General features: G+C 41.3%; 1 protein-coding gene across 3 annotated transcripts in view; it reads right to left on the bottom strand.

The window, feature by feature from the left end:
• trappc9 (trafficking protein particle complex subunit 9) overlaps nt 1-18044 on the bottom strand; it is a 107963-nt gene that overhangs the window by 69818 nt on the left and 20101 nt on the right. For all 3 annotated transcript variants that reach the window (XM_061815205.1, XM_061815194.1, XM_061815213.1), the window contains 7 exons: nt 17131-17257; nt 15303-15448; nt 12062-12147; nt 7712-7838; nt 7419-7551; nt 6117-6280; nt 1583-1735 (listed from right to left, as the gene is read on the bottom strand). In XM_061815205.1, coding sequence (XP_061671189.1) covers nt 1583-1735; nt 6117-6280; nt 7419-7551; nt 7712-7838; nt 12062-12147; nt 15303-15448; nt 17131-17257 — 936 coding nt within the window. The remainder of the gene's footprint in view (nt 1-1582; nt 1736-6116; nt 6281-7418; nt 7552-7711; nt 7839-12061; nt 12148-15302; nt 15449-17130; nt 17258-18044) is intronic.

The following is an 18044-nucleotide window of genomic DNA, read 5'->3' as shown; positions in this document are numbered from 1 at the left end:
CCAGTTAGGGCGATCAATTTTTAACAAAAACAGACAAAACAAATACTGTCATGTAGCTAACCTAACTATACTACAAATAACTTGAAGCGAAAATGCTGCACGGCCCCCGCAGAGCGAGGGAATAGTTTTACAACGGTTCTCAGACAGTTGAGCACTCGAGAGCGGTAACTGATTTGTTCTCAGGTTATTTTCGACGCTTTAAATGTCTTTGTAATGTTTAGAAATAGAAGACAACATTCAGACAGACCAATAGTAACTTTGTTAAAACATTTACCATATTTGGGCAAACAGGGTTTATGCCCGACAGACAACATGCTCTCCCTATACAGCAGATTTTTAACCATCGCGGGTTGGTCTGGAACTCATCCTCTACGACAAAACGAGGTTCACTGTAATATGAGGTCATATTTAAGAGGTAGTTGGTTAAAAGTCCACCAGAGGATTAATAAGCCATTAATTAAGCTATTACACTAGCACGTCAGTTTAACCGTGTCAAATGTGTTTACTGAAAATTGCACTGCCACAACAACAGCATTCATAGCCCTTAGTTGGGATATACCACGCCTTATCTTCTTTATTCAGGGCCTCGATTATTGCTCAACTAATTAAAAACAGTGGAATGGTATCATTGAAATGACCTCACGAGTGGAGATAAATGCGCAGAGCTGTATGTGTTTACTCTGTCAGTCATCTGGAGCCGCAAAACACACACACACAAAGCAGAAATCGGTGTGGTGCAGGCATCAGTCCGTGTGGGTCCCTCATTAATATTTATCAGAGTCAGAAGTTCAACAGGCGCTAGGAAGAGGTACAGTGGTCCTGAGCGAGAAGGAAAAGAAAGAGTTTGAACTTGGAAAAATGACGGGAAGGAAGGAACACAATGAACGAGCCCACAGGTAGAGAAGGTCAAAAAAAAAAAATTTCCAACCCCTCTCCAAATTTGGAATACAAATGAGAGGAAAGGATGCGTGCAACCAAGAGTCCAAGGAGTGAAATGAAGATATAGAGACCTTAAAGACCTCTCTCCCGTTACCCTGAATGTGAAATAAGGAGGTCTGATCCTCGTTAGCGGAGAAAGAAAATGCAACCACCGATCCCGTCTTCTCACCGACTTCAGTCAATTAAGGGCTCTACTCAATAGAAAAGTTCATTCTCGGCGTACAATGGCACAAATTGTGCACGTTGAATTGATTGTCTGCACAATTAGTGATGGGGTCTCAAACCATGGATGTCAAGCTACACATGGAAAAAAAGATTTGTAATTAAAAAGTAATTACAGGACTTGAAAGCCCATGAGAATTTACTTTGGTATTTAGGTTTAGAAGCTGCCAAGTTTTTTTGTGTGTTTTTTTTTTGGTTATAAGATCAGAATCAGATTCTGTTTACAAGAAAAATGCAAAATATATTTTGTGTAACCTTACACGGTTCCTGAAAAAAATATTGTGAGAGCTTTTTCATATTTTGCTCAACTACTTTAGGGACTGCAGGGTTTCCACGGTAGACGTGGAGTTCTCAGGAAGAGCAAAACAGCAGGCTAATTGTTTTTTGTTTTTTTTAATTAGTTTAAGAAGAGTCAGTTTACCGTCATTGAGGTCCTGCAACAGGTTCTCCTGGCCGGAGAAGTCCAGTTTGACATTAATGTCGACTGTCAACGTGACAGCCTGGCCGGGTTTAAGAGGCATGTGAGATGAAACATCCCCCAGGTCCCACGTCAGAAACTCCCCAAACACTTTCTCTGCACACACAAGGGACAAAAACTCAATTAAAAACTTAGCACGGCAAGTCATTTGCGCCCTGTTCATGCCCGTATTCCACAGATTTTCGAGCAATCTTTTTTTATGGGCTATCAGAGTATATATCCAAGGCTGAAATTTGAGTTGTGCACCTTTAAGTGTAGAATTATTTTGAGGCAGAATAGTTTCCTAATTCCATTAATTGTCATTGTTCCCACAGAGCAGATGAGTGACAATACGTATGTATGCTTTGTGTTTGTCAAATTACGAATTGTTTAAAGGTTTACCATTCCATGATCATCGATACCAATTCTTGTTAGCCCGTCTATCAAGTTCCACGTTGTTTGTTAGCATCAAGCTGGTGGACATTTGTTAGATGAAATTCGATTCCTTGGTTGAGCATTTTGGTGTTTCACACAATGTTTGAAACAATAACTTGTTTCAGGTGTAAATTTTACAGTAAAAGTCATTTGGGAGTGATGAAAAGCAAACAGCTTTTGACTTGTTTGGAGTATTGGCAGGCGAGTCGTTTCTTTCCATTCGTTTCAAGATAGTCTGCCATTTTTGACAGCAAGTTTTGTCATTTTTTAACATGTTCTCTCCATATTGTTGATTTTCATCCATCACAAGCAGGTCTGTAACCTATCCAAAGCAATGAAAAGGGGTTCAGTGTCTGGATTTTGCAATAAACCTCTTAAAGGTTCATCAGCAACTTTGGCTTCCCACCCCACACACACATAAAAGCAATACAAATTCCCAAGATATCTCTGTAGACAAAGAGATGTGTTCCACAAAAATTCTGCGATGTAACGGGGCACCGGTGGGTGAGCTGCAATATCATGGGGTAGCACCGTAGTTCACACTTGCTGCTAGTGAAGCAGTCCACTATAAACGAGTCTAAAACAGGAAAAAATGCAATGTGACAAGGGCCGGGTAACATAATTTGTTTTCAGGTTTTTTTTTTGTTTTTTTTTTTTTTTTTGGGGGGGTGGTTGCCTTCTGAGATAACAAAGCCGCTGATTGGCCCACCGCGCTCTCACGTCTGCAGCTCGACGCCAGGCTGTAATTTACGCCAGCGAGGAATGACTCAGCTGCATCCACTTGAGCCCGGAGCATCAAATGAATGATGCATCACCTGAATAAAGCATGTGTTCGCTGTGTGCAGGTGAGCCACTCCTGTTCCCGGGGATGGGAGCAACAGGCAGGCATATTTTAACGCTCGGTCGCAACGTGAGCTCTGCATCCACACCGCTAACTTTTTTAATGGCAATGGATTTTTTTTTTTTTTGATGAAAAACACCCTTCTCAACACATTCAAACTCTGTGAAGTAAAGACAGAAAGGAGGTAAATGAGCAGAGAGGGCGAGAGATACGACCGCAAAGTCATTCGCTTGATGACGTGATTGTGACTCCAACTAAAGCAGTAACAGAATTTGACAAGAGTTGGTTGTTTTTTTTGTACTCGACTGCAGTTTGAGAAGCTTTATGGCCGTAACTCTGGTCCTATGTGTAATACAATTTACTCCTTGGCAAGTTTCTCAAAACAGGATCTGTTTTTGTCAAATAACAGCATCCCACCTGCTCTTACCACCACAAATGGAAAACACCAAACAAAAAAAGCCTGATTCAGGAGATGCTTTGGAAAGTGATGACATTTCAGTTGGACTAACTTCGGGTTCATCATAAACTTCTGCTAGACACATTTGACCAACCTGAAGTTGGTACAGGAACAGCTTTGTCACTTGCCGAAGCGTCCGCTGGATTAAACTTTTGTTCAGCAGGTTGTTTAGACGTTCCCTGGATGTTTCTCCTGCTCTAAATTTGGCACTTCCCTCAGTGATGTTAGTACCAGGATTTCTGCTAATTGTTTTGATGAGAACAAATCATGTTTATTAGTGGAAATTGTACTAGAATGAAAAGCAGGGGTGTCGAACTCATTCTCCTCCCGAGCTACATCGGAGTTATGGTTTCTCTCTGAAGCAGGGCCTTTATGGCTGTGAAACCATATGAAATATGAGCACCTGTTATTATTACATATACACAGAAAAATGATGGATAACTCGTTCTGAAATGAGAAGTCAGTAAAAACTGTTTGTTCAACTATTATTCGATTTATTTTAAAAGGGGGATTGGTGACAAAAACCGATGGCAATATCTCAACATTTTTAAAAGTGAAGACAATTTGCAGTTAATGTGAAAGTCACACAAACACACTGTATTATTCCTGTGTTTATCACTCATTTGAGGATATATCGGCGTGCCTCACCCTGCGTCGAGCGTTCTATCTTAACTGTCTTCTCTGTCTAATGTGCCCAGATACACCGGGTATAAAAAAATCAAAAATAAAACAGATCAGGCTGATTGATTAACCTTCTCCACATGTGCATACAAATAGAAGATATGATTAGTTACTGGGGATGATATACTGCAGCATGATAATCAGTCACTTCAATACTCAGACTATAAATAAGCACCGTTAACACAATGCATCTCTGATGCACACTAGCCCGAAACATGAGCTACAAGCTGGGCTCTACAGGAGAGGGCCCTAAACCGGAGGTGTGTAGAAAAGCCCTGCGAATAAATTCATTACTAGCGATTATATCCAATTATGTTAATTTAATGTAACTCCAACAACAGATCTCATATAGATTTTGCATCGTGTATCTTGTTTTAAGAGGAGCAATGGGATTGAATGAAAGAGGTTAAAAAGATTCAGGGCCTCAAATGTTGCCAAACTTCTTTTCGCCTCGGAGAAAAGAGGACCCCGCCTCACGCCGGCGTGGCTCGTGGTGCAAAAATCTCAATCTTTTTGTGCCCCGCAGCCTTTCTGTGGTGACTCGTGCATCTTTTATTCATCCAGCACTCACAGAGAATTCAAAACTGCGCCAAGAGCGAGAAACTAAAACGAAAACCCGTCCATGCTGTCAGGTTAGTGCGGAGGAGGCGGGGGCGAGTGAGGGCACGGTCGCGTGAAGGCCACTGATGATGCAGACGGTCACCATGGTGCTGCCTCGTGACACTGTGGCCTATACACCTGACCTTTAATTTGTCATCCATGACAAATCTGACTCCACTATCAGAATAAAAGAGCAAAAAGATGAGGCTATTATTACCCGGCTTCTGTTTTCAAGTACAGAGAACCACCGCATATGTGCTGTACAGCATTCGCAAATTCGCCTAAAAATTGAGAAACGTGTTAAGAATCAGTCTGCAAGTACTCCGCTCATAAGTTCAATATGACACATTCAGAGAAAGGCCATTAGAAAACAATTATTTCTCCTCTCCCGGCACACCACCCCAAAGTTATCAGCACTCTGTCTGATTCGAATTAAAAAAAAGACATCCACGAAACCTTTCAGAATAAAGTGCGAGTAGAAAAAAAAGAGCGGAAAAAATCCTAATTAAAAGGGACACGGGGGGGAAAAAAAAGGAACCCTGTATTGTCACAATGTCCACATGGAGATCATCCATTAAAATGGTCTTAAAAAGGTCTCACTTTGTTCAGATGTGGCGCATCTTTAATTGCTTGTAAGGGACATTATTCTGTGGACTGTCAAAAGACACTTATTAGAAAGCACATCAAAAGTAAAAGAGGAAACAAATTTGAATATATATGAGAAAAAAAAAATCTAACCCAAAATAGTATGTGTAATGATATAGGATAGAGAGTGTCGATTTTACAGTTAAGGTCACACTAAACCAGTAGTAACAAACGAGAGGACTGCAGCTAACCTGCCTCATAAAATAACAATGACAGTCATTTATAGCAGCCAAGGACAGTCTGAACTGCTACAATGGCGATACGCCACATCACCTGCACAAGTGTAAGCGGGTTCTTTCTAAAAATAGCTCCGTATTTTTCACACTGACTGAGAATGAGAAGAAAGGAGAAAAAAAAAGTGTGTGGGGGGGGGCAGACTGAAAGTCAGACTGCAAAATAATGTCGAGTGACCGCAATGATCTGAGGATGACGGCGGGCGTTCTAACACGAGACGCCGCGCATGAAGAAAAGTCATCTGGATATGAAGATGTATGACTAAAAACTATGAGCGTTGATTTTGTGGCAATGTAAACAGAGATCCTGAAGTCTGTTCTCTTGAGAATTTTGTAGAAATATTTCAACAAAATATTTGGCAGTAAATTGAGGAAAATACATCACTTTTCCGACACACTTATTCGTATTAAAATACATAATTATACGTTTCATGTATAAAGTCATAGAATAAATGGCAATAAATATAGTATACAAGCTTCTCTGGGCTCGAGCTCATCTGAGACCGGACTGACGCAAAGCCGATAAGTGTCCTGAGGTTTACATTCCAAATATGCTTCCGTGAACAGAATTACGTTAACATGCGTTCCATGATGGTGGATACAAACCTTTGGTAGTGACTATCTTGGAGGCGAGCTCCAGACTCTCGATGTCCTCGCAGCCGATGTTCTCCAAGGTGATGGTCATCTGCTGGCCCTCGCCGTTGAAAAGCTGCATGGACACAGTGCTGGAAAGCTCCTCTTTGGACATGGGCTGAGGTGTGTGGGTCGACCTGAGCGTGGATGAAGAAAGAACTTCAATGGAGAATAAGATGCGTAGTCCTACATTGACACGTTAACCACTGGCAGGAACACCTTTGTGCTGAAGGGCCATATTTGATCCATAAAAACAGACTGTTACGATAATGCAAATATCATTACATTACGCTTGATAATGTCACTGCTCACTGGGCCCGATTCAAGAAAAGTGTGGGTCATATGTGTCCTGTCACACATTGTCGACCCCCGATGGAAAACAAAAGCCATCACCAATTAATCCCAAGCGCTAGTTGAAGAAACAAAAGTATTAAAAGTTGTGTTGTGTAGGGGAAACGAAAAAAAAGATGAGAGCTCTGAATGCTGAGGAGCCTCCTCTGATGTCAAAACTGAAAGTCTATCAGAGCACCCTGGAGGCCACCTATTACATTTGTATTCTCTTTGCCGCATCTCTCTGCTACAGTACTCTTGGAAGCAGGAAAAAAAGAAGAAAAAGATCATCAACATCCAAAGTGCTGTACTTGAAGGGATGACAGTTTTCGCCACGGTTCTGCTTTCACCAGGATCAGACACTTGTTTCCTCGCAGTAATTCAATTAATTCCCCACTCTCATGTTGCTCACAGGGGAAGCCTGCGTGATGCACATATCAACAAAATAGGATGCCTTCTTATAAATCCAGAGTGGCAAAATGTGTACTTGCTGGAATCTCTGCTAATTGTGGAGTACCGTTGAACAAAGCTCCCGACAAGACATGACAACAAAAACAACACAGAACTTGGAGTAGTCGCTGCCTACGCCAAGCACGGCTTAGCAAAAGCGTCTACTGTCTTCTTTTGTTTGCTCGTCCGTTCATAGGATAACGCAAAAACCACAAAGCCAATTTACGAACTTTGCAGAAGCGTGGCAGTGAATCCGTTACATTTTGTGGGGGCAGTCGCATTGGTTGTCAAATGTTTGACACCTCTGGATACAGTCTGGACCTCAGGCCTTCACCACGGCCAAACTATTAACAAAAGGAAGAAAATCATCTATAAAAATGCACTGATTTTTTCCTCAGCCTAATCCCCAGCCCTCAAGCAAACATTCTTAATACACTGACCTGGTAGGCAGATGTAATGCGTGTACAGCGAAAGGATAAAAATGTTCCCTCTCACCGTGGCAGTGATGTACTGAGCTGGAGACGAGGAAGTGATGGGATGACCTCCACGAGGCATCCATCAGTCTTGACGCCGGGCAGACCTTCCAGTAGGCAATCGCTGCTCACGCCAAACACCGAAGTGTGGTAGCCTTGAATCAAAAGTAGCGCAAATGTCATATACCAGTGGAAGGCAGTTGTGTTCAACTTGAAGTTACTTTACTCATGCAGCCTCGTTCCTAGTTCTACCTATAACTGTCAATTTGCTGATGGGGTTTATAAATATTTAAGATCAGATCAGATGGGACTCACCGTTGACCGTGATGTTGCCAGAGGTTCGTGGCACGCCCACTAAAGTGACGGGGTAGAGGCCGGACTCTGCAGGCAGGGACAGCGCAGCAGGGAGGGACTCGAACTCGACTCCGGAGGTCAGCAAACCCTAAGTGGACCGGCGGAGAATGGAGGAAGGATCAATTTACTGAACATCACTGATTAGACAACACCAAACTACAATCAACACATGAAGACATTATTCTTGGAGTGTTTGTAGTACATTAATGTGACCTATAAAAAATGCATATATTTGTTCAGGTTAGAGGTCATGTAAACAGTAGAAAAAGTTTTGAAATTATTTATCTAGAGGCATTTCATCAAAGGGTGTGTAGACATTTAGATTGTAGACTATGCTAAAGTGGGTTAAGGTTGGTACGGGCGAGGCGTCTTTGAGGGAGGTAGCCTCTTTTGGTACAAATGCATTTTTTGTATTATAATAATGTTACTGGTCTACAGTGAAACTTCACATTTATTTTTAGACTTTTTTGAGGGAATTAATGTTTCATTATTAGGTGTTTTTGTGATAACAGACAGCCTCTCAGAACCAAAGAAATTATTTGAAATGCATTGAAAAACTTATTTTAGGCAAAACTGGTCATTTGATTCTCGAGTTTAAAACGAAATAAATGACTTTTGGAGTAATGCATCAAAACTGCATAACTGACACATAATGAAGGGAAGATTAACATGGATGCACACAATATTGTGAAATGACCCTGTCTAGTCAAATGTCAATCTTTGTAGAGGTCGACGACAAAAGACGCAAGATTGTCTTTAATACGATGCAAGAAATTTGTTTGGGAGGGGTAAAACTATCTTGAAAATTTTCTTTCAACTGTGTTTGTGAGGTGATTTTTAACAAATTTGAATCTTTTTAAGGCATGTTGGCAAGGTATTCTAAGGAATCAACTGCTGAAATAATTGTAGATTTTCACATGCTGCAGATAGATCTGGAACATAACTGTGATGGATGACTTCATTTTTAAAGGACTGACTGCACTTTTCTGCGCTTTTATGTGGCTAAGTACTACTATTAGTACACACAACATTCAAATGACACACTGGAAGCGTACACCCACTGAAATCAGTTCCGTGCATTGTTCAATCAAGCCCCCTCTGACAGATCGCATTTACATTCTCAGCGGGCGCTGCACGAGACAGACCGCGGTGACGCAACGACTGCATCAATCCGTAACAGCAGACGCTACCTCACGAAGTAAAAGGCCCCCCTAAGACGCAGAAGCTTTTGAGGTGCTTTGATTAAGAACGTCCTTGCTATAATTGGAAGTGAGGCGCAAAGTAGCGGCGAGTATCGCCGCCTAACCTATTGGAAATCCTTCATTAGCGTTCCGCCCCTGAAAAGGGTAATTACCCTGTTTTACTAACGGTAACGATCACAGCCGTAAATTGTATTGTTTGAGCTGTTGTTGATGGACTTGTTTTAAAAATCACTCAAAGTGTGTTGTTCGGGGATAGTTCTCTGACAAACGGCCAGTCCTAATAATAATGATGATGGTGATACTATTGCTCTTATACAAGGCCAGTGTAACACATCTACTACTCAACGAGCAACAAGATGTTGACTTGGGCTGGATTTACGCTTCATGGTTCAAGTGACACAATGTTTATGTTATATAATGTAATATGTTTTGATTTTTAAGTGGCAAAATTAGCATATATGTCATTGTAGGAAGGGGGGGGGGAGGCTCTTCAAAACAGTCAATACATTAAACTTGACGCGCTGACGTAAAACTACCCACGTCAAACACTAAATGTTTGAAAAAACACCTATTGAAAAACTGTGCAATGTGTGAATTGTGGTGCATATATGATACATTAATGTGGTGATTCTATGGTGGTAATCAGGTGTGCAGAGATGATCTAACTTTAGGTGATTGGAAAAAAAAATGTAATCCAAATAATGTATGAAATGTATGTTCATCTATCTATGGCAGCAAAATGTAATGACGGGCATAACTTTCAATTTAATAAAAAAATGTACAATTAAACCTTTATTTGCTTCAAAGTGATAGTAGATCACAGGTGTTTACTGTACACAGTCAGAAAAATGGGAAACAAAGAGACATTAATTCATCAGCCCAATATTATAAGTGTTTCAGTCATTGTTGACATTTGCAGAAAAAGAGGTAAAAACAAGTTGCCTTGACTCAACCTTTTCAGATTACTACGACCTGGATGACTCGAGCAAAGAAAAGCTTTATTCTTTTTTTATTGATATTGTGACAGTGAAAAATGACTGAGGTTATTAAGCTAACAAAATCAGAACCAGTGAACTCGGGCCTGCAGCGTCTTACACCTGCTGTGTATCAAACTCAAGCAGTCGCGTTATCCTTGCTTGCATTTGGCGGTGAGCCTCTCCTGCCATCAAAACCACCCGAAGTTACCCGCTGCCGTGCAGCTGCGGCGGGGCTTATGCCTCCATCTGTTACCTGATCAATTCACCTCCAGACTTGGGGGGGCGCTAATGTAACGCTTGTCACTGTTTGACCCCGTCAGTCTGGGAAGCTGCAATTCCAATCTGAGGCACCACAATTTAAACAGCATTCAAGTCGACAAGACTTGACAACGCTGGATTTTTCTGCAATATTTACTGATATCATTTTTGGACCTTCTCCACCCTCAACTCTGCGCTCGGAATGTGAGCGTTATGGTGGCTTTGAAATCAACATTGCAATATGACTGGAGAAAATTGAATGGCAAATATCTCTCGATTTGGTGTAATCACTTTCGAGAACGATCCCACCTGGAAATAGAGACATTGTTTTCCTCCCGGGCCATTTTCGGCAACTCACGCAACAACACAGATGGCAGAGTGGTAAATCCAACAACCAATATCTGTAATATCTTTATATGGCAATTAAGCTTCACTCGGAAGCTGTGACATATTTTTTGTGTCACAAATGTCACAAATACGTGCAGGCAACACTCATGAAAAATAGCACACTGCATCCAATGTTTTTATCCTCTTGGAAGATACACAGTAAAAATATGTTTTTTTTTTCCCTGGGCGAACATTTAGCAAGCTTTCTGAGTACATAACTGCATGGATAGAAATTGCATAGCTGGGAGGAAGAAGAGTTAAGAGCTAGAATTAAGTCGGAATTTGCATAAAATATAATTGTAGGGATTTGCATTGGACTAGATACCCTTGATCGATGGTGGAGAAAACTAAGGATCAATTATTCAGCCATTTCTGTTTCTGTTCAATACAAAATGAAAATCGTCTCTATTGAACCAAATAACGCAGCCTGCCGTAGGGTAGATGTGCTTCCCATTAGTGACGCGGTTTTGTTCTTCCTCAGGCTGCAGCCTCGTTGTCAATAAATTAAGAGCACCTCTTCTGCTTGCTAACATTATTCAATGGATTCACCAATTTCTCAACAACTACAACATTTTGTAATCTTTTATGCCAATATTGAGTCATAGATACAGGGGTCCTCAGGTAAAAAAAAAACATTTCTACGCCTCCTATATGAAAGAGATGAAAATCAGGATGTACAGCGTTAACTGAGTGAAATTAAAGGATAAACTGCAAATGTTATAACTGGCAATAGAAATCATTTTAATCATTAAAGATTAAATGCAATGTATTGAACATAAACTACAATGTAGATGTATTCAGGCAATGATTCTTTCATGTATCAAAAGAGGGGGATCAAAAATATAAAATAAACCATATGAAACCAGCAAATACAACGACAAATGATCTCACCTTTTTCCCGCCTGACAACATGGTTAGATATTTGATTGGATAATATTCCACAAAATTTGCCTGAAAGAAACATTTGGAATATTTATCACGGTTCGCGTTATCTGTGTTGGTGTTTCTTGAAAAGGGAAACGCTTTCCACTTAGAGAGCTGCCATTTCCAGGGTGCTATTAAACGATAAAAGAGAGGAGAGACTGGCCGATTGCTCAATTTAAACTTCACCCTATACGGGGGAAAAAAAGACGAAGGGTCTTTTGTACCTCGGTATAGGAGTTATCGACTCTGACAGGAGGGGTTGTGCGAAGCCATAAAAGTAATGCAGCATGCGCGGTGGGATGCTCCCCTGATGGCCTCTTACTGTCAAGCAGTGAGGAGTACGCTCCCACCTCGAGCCGACACAGTATTAAATTGTCCAAAAAAGCTTTTAAGGGATCTTAATTAGGCAAGCCACGATGAAGAAGTATGACTTGACGGGGTCGAGCGGTCAAGAATCGAATGTTTCTGTAGATTGCTTTTTAAAACTTTTTTTTTTTTTTTTTTTTTGAGATGACGAAAAACATCAGGAGATTGGAAGAGAGAGTGTCACGGATGCCACTGACCACGTTCTCTACGCGGAGCTCGTACGGCATGGGGTTGTAGACCATGAGCTGCACCTCGCAAACATCTCCTTGTACCCACTGGAAGTCTAAAGAAAAATAAAAAAAAAAAAACAAAGAAAAAGACAGCCAATCAATTTCCTTTCTGCAAGACGCCAATAATTGTGATGTCGCGAGGTCTAACATTGGTGGGATGTCTGGAACAATATCGAAGATGTCACTTAATGTTGATGAGACGGATAGAACAAACAACTGTAACGAGATTTAGCTTCATCTCACTTTGATTTCATTTCAAATGTTACAGACAAGCAGTGGAGTATCCATCATTTCTGATTTGTGTAGACCAAAACTTTCACATTCAGTCAACTGCTAAGATGTTGGAGTCTCTAGCAAACCTGGAGGGGTTTTGAGGAAAAGGGTTTCACGGAAGGCCAACTCGCTTAGCCACCCACCTTGGGAAATTTATACATCTACAGACACGTGTGAATGACAAGAGAGATTGGTGGGACCCAGGGTCTGGCTCACAGGCATTCTCTCGGAGGGAACCGATTGATGGGGGGGGTTAGGGGAGAGAATCGGTTCTTTCAGCTAAAATGTTTGAGCTCAACGGTTGACCCCTTTCGACATCGTTCATGTTTTATTCCTCTTTTTTTGCAGAAATAACAGCAACGTGAACCTGTGAGTAAGGTTTACAAGTGCCTAAAGATGCACTAAGCATTTTTTTCCCTATTAGACAAGGCTATGGCCTGACTAAATGAGGCTGCTTCCTTACGTTCGATCGCTGATGGCGTCAAAGAAATATGATATATAAGACATGGCTTTTGCGTGTTCACAAAACCAGCAACTTAACTTCTAACTTCTAATTTCAAATTAAATTTCCTGTGAAAAATATAATAATTAAATGAATGGGAAATTGATTTGTCTCAAACTGTATTTATAGAGGAGCACTTCAAAACAAAACTGCAGCTACAGTCAAGTACTGTAAATTATGTGTGACAATATAATGAGATGATTATATGGCTGGTATACGTTTTGTTTTGTTTTTTTTTTTTAGTCATAACACCCCTCTGAAGAAAACCATAACTATCATGTTGGCCATGACAAAAATGAGTTTATGACACCCCTGCAGAACAGTGGTGAGGAATGGTGGCTAGGTTGAAGTATTAAGTAGGAAAGTTGAACAATAACATAATTAGCCAGCTATCAGTGTGAAACAAGATGGAATAATCGGGAATACACGGGTATGGAAAATGGAAGAGGGATTATAGTGGGCCACACACAAACAAATTGGTGACGCTTTTTGCAAAAATAATCACATCGTGTTTACATGCGACACAGCAGGGATGTCATTTTGTGCGTAAACCGCGACCTGCATCATGTGGGACAGCAGATCAGATAAAAGCCACCATCGCAAAGATCAGAGGGAACGCAAAGCCTTTGTTTTATGCGTTCACGTCAATCCGACATACAGAATGTATCTTGAAGATTAAGAAAACATCATATAGCGTATACGGCATACCCGCAAGCCATCATTTGTAGTCGTGTTGCTCGGAATATTAATGACTTGAGCCGGCGATCAGTAAAACCCCCAAGTGGAACATGAACACAAGCTCTGAGGCTGTAAAGGTTTAGAAGTGCGCCACTGTGAGAGCCTAATGAAGTTCCCCAGAGTAGATTCTTCGTGCGCGTAATCCACTGATCACAAGACACTCAAAAGCGCCCCGTTTGTTCTTAAAAGTCTTTAATGTTGCCAGCTCCATCGCGGGGTTAAGACACTACAAGACTGACAATCGGGCATGATCTTGGCATGAGTTAGCGGCGATGAATGCACGCTCACAGCCATCCCGACATCCTGGCACTCCATTTGTACTTTTCCTCGCTGCTAAGAGATGCTTTAGGAATGTGAGGGGACAATCAAAACCTCATCAACTGGCAGAGAGCTCCCGGGAGGAGGGGGGGGGGGTCGTTTCCAGATTGGTCCCCGAAGTCTCGTAACACTTCAGCGTTCCAGTGGTGTAGTAGAAAATGTGTCCACATGTTTTTTTTGGGTTTGTAACATCTCGCTTGAAGATTTGTGCGAAGCTTCCGTAGCCTGTGTTGCAGAAACTAGCCTGTTCTTGTACGCATTTATTAGCATTCCACACGGGAAAAAAATGCACTGTATTAGTAGATGTAGCAATATATATTACTCGAAACATTGCATCATATTTGCATGTTGTGTTGCTCATTAAAATGTAACTAAATAGAAGTAAATGTATACCAATTCCAGCCTATAAGCCGTGACCTTTTTCACACACTCCCAACCCTGGGGTTTATGGGTGATCCAGCTAATTTGTGCATTTTTTTTCTAACGGCCGCAAGGGGGCACTCAAGCGGAAAAGGTAAGAGTGAGACCGGTGGAATATATGTGCCGAGAAAGTGACTTTTACCGGTCGGGCCTTGTTAGCGCTGCACTAGCGTGTTACTGCCATGTCTTAGTCATTTTTACCAGTATGTTTTTTTTTTTTTTTTTTAAACAGGCCCTGTTAGCGCTGCGCTGGCGTTAACACGGCGGGGCTAATGTTAAACTCTCTGTGTACCGTCTTTCTCGTGTTTTACTGTGGGCACATGCGGCTTTTAGACAGCTGCGGCGTATGCATGTAGCTCTGTAGGCCGGGAATTACGGTAATTAAATTAAAAGAAATAGCTTTGAATGAGAGTAAGGCCCAATTTGATAGAGATGGAAAACGTCACACATTTATAGTACAAGTGTCCCATGACAGGGCTACAGGCATATTTAATTATACATGGATCTAATTGTTTTTATTGTTATTTCTGTGCAAATAAATCATAGTCAGTATGTCAACATTCCGCATTTCCTCTGCACAAATGATGCACCATTAGAAGAGGAGAGGACACAGTGACTCTAGGTACCGAATATTTGCAGAGGGAGATAACAGCCGTCGGCTAATATCATCTCGGCATAATTAAGGTGGGATTATAAAAGTCGCCAAATGCTCATCTTATTTGATAAGGCCGCACGAGATAAGCCTCAAGTGGCGCGAGCGCGCCCAGTGAAGCGAAGTTCCATCGTCACGCCGACAACCGGAATATTTAATCAATTCGAAGCCGAGGCTCTTTTGTTGCCCGACATGTAAAGCTTTGTGCAGTCAAGTGCACCTCCTCGCCTGATCATTTCAAGGACATACGATGACACCCTTTGGCCCAGGAATGAATCGCCGCGTGTTGTGGCAAGAGGTTTTACCGATCTTCTTGCAGCGCTCCTCTCCTCTGTTGTGCATGACGATGGGCGAGTAGATAAAGGGGCTGGCCGTGGACACCTTGGGACCCAGCAGGCCTTTCACCTTGTGAGGACGCAGACTCACCGGGAGGTTAAGAAGCTTCACCGACCTAATAGACATAATGGAAATCAGGGTTAAAAAAAAGACTTTTATTCCGAGAGAGTATTTTTTTGCTCAACTTTAGTTGGCTTGAAGCTTCTGTTAGGGGTGTGGTGTTTATTTTGTTATTTTTTTAGAACAACCAATCACATTACAACTGATTTCAAATATGAGTTAGTGCATAGATGCCGCACCTCTTATTAAATTTGTGGGCACCGTCCCATTTTTGGGACATCATGATTTTCACCCATTATATCCTTCAGAATATCAAAATATTTTAGTGTTTTAATCTGAAGCCATAATATGGTATCAGGAGAGGATAACTCGTCGGTCAAAGTTAGCACGGAGTTATTTCCCTTTCCTTCCTGACCCAACATGGCTGCTTCAAGTACACATGGAGCGTTTTCCAAGAGAGGAAAGGGAGAAAGGTCAGTATGCAACCAAGTTTAACTTCAAAATGCTAATCTATCAGTATTATTAATGCGTACGTGTCGTTCTAGAATAAGAATTAATTAATAAACATATCTCTAGTATGTACCATTTTGCAGAACTGATAACATACCCGTCCCGTTTTTGGGACGCTGCCCGCGAGAAGGTACATCTTTTTTGCCCTTTTTTTTATGCGTTAAACGAAAAAGTAGTGTTATTTCCTTGATTGCGACCCGTTAGGAGATTTTTATCTCAATGAGGCAAATAATTGCCACTCTGCCCATGAATGGGTTAACCCCAAATCAATTTCACTTGTTCAAGTAGGATTTTCCCATTTTCAATTCTTTTTCTCTGGGAAACATGTATCGCCATTTTTGAAATGTTTGAAAGTTCCTCCATCGGGGCCAGCTATAGAAAAACATGTGACGCTGCCCCCAAAATTGCTTCACTATGTTCTTTTCGTGACGAGCAGGTGTTGCGATCGCACCAAACATATGCAAATGAAACGGGGAAACAAGTTTTGAAATAATTTGTCTTGTCTCATTTTTTTAACATCACAGAATCTGGCATTTGAAGAGAGATGTGTGTGTAAAGGAAGACTGGAAGAGTCACAGAAAGTCATTGGAAATATTCTGTCCTTGTGAGAGAACAGGAAATTGTGCAAAATATCAAGAAACACTGAAGAGATGCATTCTAAAGTCCACCCGTAAATTTTCCGCACTATAAGGGGCACCGCCAATGAATGGCCTATTTCAAAACTTTTCTCATATATAAGGCGCACTGGATTATAAGGCGCATAGAATAGACGCTACAATAGAGGCTGGGGCTATGTTATGCATCCATTAGATAGAGGTGCACTAAAGGCTCAATATTGATCCACATACAGTATAAGGTGCACCGCGTTACAACGCGCACCGTCGGCTTTTGAGAAAATTAAAGGCTTTTAGGTCCGCCTTATCGTGCGGAAAATACGGTACATCCTGAAAATACCCCCGAAAGCGCAATATTCCTTACTTTTCGTCAGTTATATATATTCTGCCTATACAAAGACAATAATGCCACATTTTGAAAGGTACTGCGAGAAATCTTTATTTATGCGCAAATTAATGTTATAGTGGTTGTGTTGCGGTGGGGCTTCGCTGGATTATACGTAGATGAGTCGGCTCCTGTATTTGAAGCTCATTAGATTTGTGTCGTTTCTCGTGAAGTGTCCAGTGAGCGTATTTCCGTGTTGTAATTCTTCAATTGAAAATGCTGACTTACCGGACAATCGGAAGCTTAGTAAAAGGAACCGGCGGGAGTTTAAGGCCATCCGGTAGGGTGATGACCTCCATTCCACCCGGGCACTTGGAGGTGTAATTTTCCAGGCTCTGGGTCACTTCTTTTTTCTCTATAAAAATGTAGAAACATCATAAACTGTTTTTTTTTTTTGGTTTGTTTTTTTCTTTACTACCCAAGTCTCACATCCGCACACCATAAATGTGAGTTGAGTCTCCCTCAGCAATACCGCGCCGAGTCTTCAAATAAAAATGTTAAGCCTTATTGTACCATGAATAGCTTTAAAAAGGGGAACATTACTGCTCACCCGGCCATAAAAATTGCTTTGGCTCCGCAGGGCTCAGGAGCGCCCGTCGTGCGGAGAAGGGCACTTGCTTGTGAAGAATTTAAACAGAGTCTGTGGTGGCGTCTTAAATTATCTGATGAAAACCTCATTGGGATTCTGAAAATCACAGCAAAAACTTCTCTAACGACATCATCGTTTGAGTCAATTATCAGGTCCTTACGCTCGACTGCCACTTGTTATCTCACCATTTCGTTTTTCAAAGCTTACTCTGCCCCATCATACCTTCCTTTGGGGTGTCACTCACTCCAGGATGACCCCTAATTAACTTAGTGACCCAAAGTCAGAGCTTAAAGCGTCATCTACACCGTAGAGATGTACAGTAGCACTTGAGGGAATAAATTCTGGTCAGAAGGGGGGGTTGGAAGAAAATGTGCTTTCTGTAAAAACTGGCTTTTTAAATGATTTTACAAAAACACAATAAAATCATGGTTTTCTTATGCCAGTTTTAAGTAGATTTTGAATATTTATTTCATCAAAATTTGTCCCAGTTTTCATACACACACTCAGTATTTAACCCTAAAAAATGAATTACTCCACCATAGTGCCAAAGAAA

The sequence above is a fragment of the Syngnathoides biaculeatus genome, chromosome 1 (genome assembly GCF_019802595.1).
Source record: "Syngnathoides biaculeatus isolate LvHL_M chromosome 1, ASM1980259v1, whole genome shotgun sequence".
Taxonomy (NCBI): Eukaryota; Metazoa; Chordata; class Actinopteri; order Syngnathiformes; family Syngnathidae; genus Syngnathoides; species Syngnathoides biaculeatus.
The sequence above is the reverse complement of the archived record's forward strand: the minus strand, read 5'-3'. Positions and strand labels throughout refer to the sequence as shown.